This window comes from Nicotiana attenuata, unplaced genomic scaffold (assembly GCF_001879085.1).
Source record: "Nicotiana attenuata strain UT unplaced genomic scaffold, NIATTr2, whole genome shotgun sequence".
In the NCBI taxonomy this organism is placed as follows: Eukaryota; Viridiplantae; Streptophyta; class Magnoliopsida; order Solanales; family Solanaceae; genus Nicotiana; species Nicotiana attenuata.
In genome coordinates, this window is record NW_017671552.1 from 131,214 (window position 1) to 140,270 (window position 9,057).

General features: G+C 36.0%; 1 protein-coding gene across 1 annotated transcript in view; it reads left to right on the forward strand.

The window, feature by feature from the left end:
- The window catches only part of LOC109208948 (histone-lysine N-methyltransferase ASHH3-like), a 13,571-nt gene extending 7,368 nt beyond the window's left edge, over nucleotides 1–6,203 (forward strand). Inside the window, 6 exon segments of the mRNA XM_019372104.1 lie at nucleotides 4,566–4,665; nucleotides 5,363–5,441; nucleotides 5,517–5,688; nucleotides 5,803–5,883; nucleotides 5,998–6,016; nucleotides 6,018–6,203. Of these exon segments, the coding sequence (XP_019227649.1) occupies nucleotides 4,566–4,665; nucleotides 5,363–5,441; nucleotides 5,517–5,688; nucleotides 5,803–5,883; nucleotides 5,998–6,016; nucleotides 6,018–6,203 (637 nt within the window).
- The last annotated feature ends 2,854 nt before the right edge of the window (nucleotides 6,204–9,057 follow it).

Consider the following 9,057-nt stretch of genomic DNA (forward strand, 5'->3'; position numbering starts at 1 on the left):
AATTTACATTATGTGTCGTTTTTAAAAAATCACTATTACTAACAAACTGATATGATATTCAAATTTAAATTGGAATGCAATTTGAGTAGTTTCCATTGAGGTTAAGCCAAGTATGGTGTCGAAAAATAAACTACTTGACAATTTTAAGACAATATATGCAATGTTTTATAATAATAATCAACTAATTTAATATTTTAATGATTCAAAGAACAATCTTTTTTTGTATATATAGGGTATTAAAAATTTAAATTTTGGGGCTAGAGATATCGATAAACTTAAAGTGGAGTCATACTAAAATAAATCCGGCCAAAAAATCATTTAAACTTTTAGATAGCCGATTAAAGTGAATTTTAAATTAAAGATAATATCTTCACTTGCATATATATATATATATATATATATATATATATATATATATATATATATTTAGAAATTGAGATTTCAAAATAGAAATATTTTTTGAAAGATAAAATCATACCAAATAAGAGTTCAAGTCGTGGTATAAGAGTTACGTCATAATCAAATAATCATTTATATCGTGTCAACATTTGTGCTTTGCCATAAATATGAGTTATTATTTCACTTTGTGGCTATTTTTAGGTTCCAATGACACCTATGAGAATAGTGCAAAAACAAAATTATCACTACGAGAATTGAGAAAATGTTAGTCTGTTTTCATGTAATGTTTCTTAATTAATATCTGACGATTATCTATAATTATTTAGAAGGTTTAAATGTTAAGGTTTTTACATATAATTCAAATAACTAAGATATTTAACATGGTTAATGTCAAATATCAAATTGGAGTAAAAATAATTCACTAGCTAAAGAATTTCTTATATTTTTAGATAGCTAACTAAAATGAGTTTTGAATTACGAATAATATTTTCAGTTACTACATTATTATAAAAATAATTATTAATGAAAAAAATGTTTTAGAAACTGAAATTTTAAGAAAGAAGTATTTTTTAAGAGATATCAACACACCAAATAAGAGTACAAGTAGTAGTAAAAGAGTTAAGTCTTACCCAAAGATTCATTCATTGCTCAACATTTAATTGTTTTGCCATAAATATGAGTTATTATTTTGCTTTCTGACTATTTCTAGGATCCAGACACCGGCAAGAATAGTATTAAAAAAGAAAAATAGAAGAAATGGTTAATTTTTTTCATGTAGTTAATATCCAATGATTATCTATATTTACTGAGAAAGTGTAAATTTTAAGATTATTTACATACAATCCAAATAACTTAAATATTTGACATGATTAGTATCCGCGCATCCGCGCGGGTACTAATACTAGTTTAAAGTTTATAACTAATATGGGCTGCTAGTCCAGTTAATTGTTCTAAAAATTACCCCTCTACTTTCGAATATTGTCTACATTTAACCTTCGTTATACTATCCGGCCAAATTTACCCCTACCGTTATACTATCAGGCCAAATTTACCCCTATAATCAGCAAACATTTAAAAATTACCCGGTGATCTGTTAAGTAATCCAAAATCTCCCAAATTCCTTTTATTTAAATCACGTATTGTTCTTCTCGCTCCATTGTTTTCAGTAATTACTATTGATGTGAATGCTAAAGTTACTAGACTATACAAATTATTCATAATTTTTTTAAATTACCAATGCACCCACTTCTCTTCTTGTAATAATGGTTTTGGAATTGGTTTAAAATTTTATTTATTTTTCCATCATATACATACCGTAGAATTCAGTGGGTCTATTTATTGTGTATTATATGCAGCTGACCATCATGTATGTACATGTATATTCAAATATATTCTGTCATTGCCTGGTTAGTATAGAGTTCGATCAATTACTTAAGAGTGCACAATGTGCATTGATTAAAGCAAAGTTGAATTAGACAATGTAAAGTCTCCGAGGAACTTCAACTTCAATCACTAATTAATGCAAAGTCTCCATACATTTGGTGAAACGAATTCATTAAAATTGGGATGTTGTAAATACTTTTAGAATTTAGAAAAGCTACCTAATTTAGATTTTTCAATTTACTATACTTTGTTTATTAACAATTGTATTATTTAATATTTTTTTTCTCCAATTCAGAAAGTATGTAAATGCCAATTATTTCGAAAATAGTGGACCAAGAAGAAGAATCAGTAACTTAATTAAAATGATTTGGGAGATTCTGGGTCACCTGACAGACTGAGGGGTAACTTTTTTAAAGTTTGGTGATTGTAGGGGTAAATTTGGCCCGATAGTATGGTAGGATAAATTTGGCCCGATAGTATAACGGAGGTTAAATGTAGACAATATCTTAAAGTAGAGGGGTATATTTGGCCCTTTTCCCATGTATTAATGGCTGATGTCTTTAGTGAAGATGGCTGGAATTCTCAGACTTCCAGTTCAGGAGGATTTTCTTTGACCGGGAAATGCATGAAGGGGACCTTTTTCTTGCAAAACATGCATTCTGTGAAGATAAATCAGGGGATGGTAGATGTATTGTGCTGGAATTCTAAATAGAAAGGAGTTTTCACCATCAATTCTTATAACTCATTTAACAAGACACTGAACTGGGATCTATGTGGCCTTGGAAGCTGATTTAGAAGACTTTGCACCAATCAAAGTGGCTTGTTTCGGTTGGTTGGTGGTCCATGAAGCATGCTTGGCACAGGAGAATTTGAGGAAAAGAGGCTTTAAGCTTTATAGCAGATGCTATCTATGTGAAAACTCTTGTGAATTTGTTGATCATCTCTTTATGGACTGCAATTACACCTGGCAGATTTGGACCATTTTCATGGAAATTTATGGTGTGCAATGTGCTATTCTTGGAATTCTCAGAAGTCTGTTAGGATGCCGGAAGTCAATTTATGCAGGTAAATTTCAGAAGAAGATCTGGTTGACCATTCCATTATGCATACATGGACCATTTGGACTGAGAGGAATAGGAGATGTTCTGAGGGCAATAAGGAGCAACTTCAAGTAGTGAAATATAGATGTATTCTTAATATGTATTACTGGAAGAGTGAAATTTTATTTTTATATTTCCATGATATGCTCGACTTGTTAGATTTTATAGGGATTTAATGTGTCAAGTCTAGCTCTTTGTATTTTGCCACAGTATCTTCTTGATACTGCTTTTGAATAAAATCTTACCTTATCAGGAAAAAAAAGTAGTCTTATATATTCTTAGGAATTATTAGTTTGATGGTGAGATATATTTGACCATTGGTGGATGTATGAGAGGGTTAGATGAATTTACTCAACGTTTTTCTGATAACCAAGAAACCACTAAGGACCACTGGTGCACGGTTCAAAACTCAGTTGATAATGGGCCCGCCGCTCTACCCTTTTCCACTTAAATGCTAGGCTTTTGTCTGCAGCAAAGTTCGACCCCTTGACATGTGCTTAATCCACGCACCAGGTGCTGCAATCTTACCACTACACCAAAGCTCTTTACTCATTTTTTATTAGTGAATAATTGATGGAATGACTAGTGGTATTAGTTTCATTGTAGGAGAAGGTAGTCACTGCACTAAGGAGCTGTTTGGTAATTGAATGGGATATGCCTTCTCTCTGGATAGGATGGTATGAGGAGATTATGGGTTGGATTATATGTCATGTCACATGTTTGGCGTGTCCTGATTAATGACCAGATATCTCATCATTGTCCAATGGAGTTTTTGACTGGCAATGGGATGACCTTTTATTGCTGCTTCCCAAGTAGGCCCTTGACATCATCTTTTGCTTTTTGTTATTTAAATATTTTTTAAAAACTCTAGAAGTTATATTTTAGTCCAACTTAATTTTTTCATGCCACAGAATCATCATCCATCAATCTGAGAAAAAACAAACTAAAATTGCGTAAGAAAAAAAGAAAAAAAAAAGCTTGTCCCAGAGAAGATAAAGAGAAGAAAGGCGATAAATATTGAATTCGCATGGAAGGATGAATAAGCAAGGGGAAGGGAAAATAGAGAAGGAGAAGTTGAGTGTGGGTTGAGTCTTAATACGTGAGGGAAGGAGGGACTGAAGGGGATACAAGAGGGGCTCGCATGGGGTGGGGGTTGGTTAATCCGCAAGTGTGGTGCTTGTAGGATGGGGTTTCTAAATGGGTAGAGAGGCAGCTCTGACTATGTTGTAAGAGTGAGAATAGCAAGGTTCCTGGCATAAGGGTTAAGGTGGGAGGAAAGCTGGACTTCGATGAAAGGGGATGTGGCAGGAAGCCTAGGCTTGATTGGGTGTGAAAAAAAGGAAGAGATGAATGTTACCTTCTCAAAATAAAAAAAGTAGAAGAGATGAAATAAGAAGATGGTGCCTTAATATGTTATATATCATAATAGGTGCTTATCCAGCGAAAAGTTATAGTTACCCCCTCTTGTAAATAAACTGGTGAGACTTCTTTGGATGATTTATCCAGAATCATCCAATCCAGGATATACATAATTTGGGATTATGTTGGATAACTTTTATGCAAACCTTTATCCTATGAAGTAGCACCTGAGGCGCAAAAGAGATACTACTTTCAGCATCTTGACATTTAAACCATCTGTAAAGTCGTGGGTTGTTAGTTATTTCACTTTGCTTTTTCTTGCAGCATTTTATGGTCTAGCTGCTCCTCAGGGTGTAAATGTGGGAGTGCTTGTCTTAACAAACCATTCCATCTACGTCCTGTGAAGAAGATGAAAATAGTTATGGTATGCACATAAACTTTGAACACTGAGATATTTGGACATATGTTTGTTATTGTGTGCATTTTGACAGCATTGAGTCATCATTTATATCTTTTGTGGCGTTGTCTTTATTAGTCTTTTTATTACCAGGAGTGTAGACAATTCCTTTCCCATATAGAGCGTTTTCATTTTTCAGACAATTGACACCAAAGAAGCTTAGAACCTGATGTTTCTTATTTTTCCACTTTTAAGAGGTTGTACATACTTTGACTGAGTAGTTATGATTGGTATCGCAGTGCTTTGGTCATAACATAGGTTTTTGAATTTTCCTTTCATGTTCATCTTTTCTTTTAGGTTCTCTTTTTTTTGTCGTTTTTTAAGAAAAGGACCAGGGTTTACAAGCCGACTGAAGTAAGTCAAGCTCATTATATAATGATGGATTCATAAAAAGTAATCAATCAATAAATGATAAAGTAAAAAAAGTAATCAATTAGTACCTAAACAAACATAAAATTTGCCAAATGGTACCAACTTCCAAATTCCTCAAAAAATGCAGGGTGGTACCATTTGCCATATCTATTTTTGCATTTCATTTTCTCACATATCTGGTGTAGAAATAAATTATTGTTGCTTATTTTGTATTCTTCCAACTTTTCGTTCTTCTGAAAACCAGCCAATAATCATCTATGATAGTCAAGCTTTGTTGACACGTAAAATGCAGACTGATAAATGTGGCAGTGGGATTGAGGCAGGTGAAGATATCAAGAGAAAAGATTTTGTTATAGAATATGTTGGAGAAGGTGAAGTTCTTTCAGTTTCTTGCTTAGTATGAAGAGTATTTCATGTTTTGCACATTCTGAGCTGTTACACTGCAGTTATTGATGACAAAACATGTGAAGAGAGACTTTGGAAAATGAAGCATAGTGGGGAAACAAACTTTTACTTGTGTGAGATCAATCGGGATATGGTGATTGATGCCACTTACAAGGGCAACAAATCCCGATACATTAATCATAGCTGTTGTCCAAATACTGAGATGCAGAAATGGTATATAAACGGCTTAATATTTACTAATCATTTGTAGCTCTCTCAAACCTTCTTCTCAGGGATACCAGCCTATTGTGGGAATTATTTTGGTTTCATACTGAATCATATTTTCAGGTTGATGGATGGTGAGACAAGAATTGGCATATTTGCGACACGTGACATTAAAAAGGGCGAGCATCTGACCTACGATTATCAGTATGGACATTGAATTTTTATTTTGATTGTTTTCTGCCATCCTAGCATTTTCGGTCAGCAGTCTGTTATCTCCGAGTGTGCATTTGCCCTTGCTCAGTCTAACAAGTGTAGCAGGTTCGTTCAATTTGGTGCAAGATCAAGATTGCCACTGTGGTGCTGTAAAATGTAGGCGAAAGCTGGGAATTAAACCTAAAAAACGAAAACTTTCCTCTTCAGATGCTGCATTAAAGTTAGTGGCATGTCAAGTTGCTGCGTCCTCTCCCAAAGTGAAAGCATTGCTATCTCTAAAACATGTGTTGTATCTCTACTCTGTTCTATGATCTGAGATATAAGAGCAGTGTGTGTCTCGGTCGATTCATTCTTTTTGCGGACGTTTATTTATTAGATTTATGACAGTGTTATCAAAGGCGAAAAGCGTAAAAAAGCTCTAAGGGCACAACTGGAGAAAAAAGTAAAAATATGTATATTTAGTCCAAGACCAATAATTATAAGCATGAATAACAAATATATGGATAAAGAAATTGAAAAAAAATTACAATAGAGTGAAATATCAATTGTTTAGTATCGCCTTTTCAGGATTACATTCATTGGCAAGGAAAAGTATGCCTTAGAGCCTTGATGCGACATTGAAGCGCCCACAAAGTGAAGCGAAGCGCTCAACATGTTTTGAGCCTCGCTTCAAGGCTTAAGCGTGCTTTAAGCGCGCCTTTGACAACATTGATTTATGACCAAATTCGTTAGTGCTTGTGTTAGAATAGTCATGTAAATAGGAGTAAATAAATAACCCTAATTCAATATATATTAGGAGTAGGACATGTTATGTGTGTATATATATAGGGCTCATTGTAACATATGTTAATACATCAATAATATAATTTCTCCTGTGCTTTCTCACATGGTATCAGAGCTATCGTGAGATATTTATCGCCGTGCGTAAATTCCAGCGACTCCGGGAAGGGAAAAAAAACCTTTTTTTTTGGCAAAACAGCACTGTCCGCAAGAAAAAATCAATATCCGTCGGTGTTGTGCAAAAACCAACACCACCACGAGATAGATCAGCTTCCGGCGACCAAACCACAAAAATTTCTCCGGCAGAACCTCTCCCACGCGCCCTCACGCGCCGCCGGAAAATATTTTCCGGCGAGTCTCCGTCGTCACGCGCTGGCGCGTGAGGCCTCTTCCGGCCATTTTTTGGCCGAGCTTCTTCAGGACAGCCTGGTCGCACAGCAATTCCGACCCTACCCATCCTGTTTTCGTTTGATTCCGACCACTTTGAGTTTTTTCGGCGACTACACTGATTTTTCCGGCAGCTACATTACTTTTCCGGCAAACACAGTGTTTTCTTCATCTGTTTCAGAGAATTTTCAGTTGATTCTTTTTGTTATTTGGTGATAATCCAACCATGTCTTTGGGAGTCGATGCTTTCGGGTCTAGAAACCCGGGTTCTGGCAGTTCCGGTGTTATGATTACCTCAGAACCTTTAATGGGAGGTTCAAACTACTTAGATTGGGCTTCATCTGTCGAGTTGTGGTGTAAAGGTCAAGGAGTTCAAGATCATTTAAGCGAAGGTGATGAAAAGGCCAAAACACAGTGGGAGAAGGTCGATGCTCAGTTATGTAGTATCCTGTGGTGATCTATTGATTCCAAGTTGATGCCCTTGTATGTCGCTTGCGTCGGTCACTTTATGGTCTAAAGCAGTCTCCTCGAGCCTGGTTTGGTAAGTTCAGCACAGTTATTCGAGAATTTGGCATGATTCAGAGTGAAGCTGATCACTCTGTATTCTATCGGCATTCTGCCTCGAGTCTCTGTATTTATCTGGTGGTCTATGTTGACGACATTGTTATTACCGGCAATGACCAGGATGGTATTACTAAATTGAAGCAACATCTCTTGCAACACTTTCAGACTAAGGATCTGGGCAAACTAAAGTATTTTCTGGGTATTGAGGTCGCTCAGTCTAGCTCAGGTGTTAAGATCTCACAACGAAAGTATGCCTTAGATATTCTTGAAGAGACAGGAATGACAGGTTGTAGACCGGTTGACACTCCGATGGATCCGAATTCTAAACTTATGCCAGGACAGGGGGAGCCTCTTAGCGATCCTGCAAGATATAGACGGTTGGTTGGTAAATTAAATTACCTTACAGTGACAAGACCTGACATTTCCTTTTCTGTGAGTGTTGTGAGTCAGTTTATGGATTTTCCGTGTGATAGTCATTGGGATGCAGTTGTTCGCATTCTTCGGTATATAAAATCAGCTCCAGGCAAAGGTTTATTGTTTGAGGGTCGAGGCCATGAGCAGATCGTTGGATACTCAGATGCTGATTGGGCAGGATCACCTTCTGATAGACGTTATACGTCTGGATATTGTGTCTTGGTAGGAGGAAATTTGGTGTCGAGCAAGAAACAGAATGTGGTTGCTCGGTCTAGTGCAGAAGCAGAATATCGAGCGATGGCTATGGCGACATGTGAGCTAATTTGGATCAAACAGTTGCTCAAGGAGTTGAAATTTGGTGAGATTAGTCAGATGGGACTTGTGTGTGATAATCAAGCTGCTCTTCATATTGCGTCAAATTCAGTGTTCCATGAGAGAACTAAACACATTGAGATTGACTGTCACTTTGTTAGAGAAAAGATACTCTCGGGAGATATTGCTACAAAGTTTGTGAAGTCGAATGATCAGCTTGCAGATATTTTCACCAAGTCCCTCACTGGTCCTCGTATTAACTACATATGTAACAAGCTCGGTACATATGATTTATATGCACCAGCTTGAGGGGGAGTGTTAGAATAGTCATGTAAATAGGAGTAAATAAATAACCCTAATTCAATATATATTAGGAGTAGGACATGTTATGTGTGTATATATATAGGGCTCATTGTAACATATGTTAATACATCAATAATATAATTTCTCCTGTGCTTTCTCACAGCTTGTCCATAATTGTCCTGGTGGTTTGCGAAAATGAAATTGATAGCAAATTATGACCTTCAGTTTTATCGAGCCATACATATTTCTGCTCGTTTCTGAATTTTGTTAGAGGGAGTCGTAAAGAGGACAAGATGCTTGATATTACTGTCTAAAAGTAGTTCCCTTCATTCCTTTTCCCAATTGGCAGGCCACCCTGTGGAAGAACCATGCTGCTTTTCCCTGGAAAGAAGTTGGAAGATCACT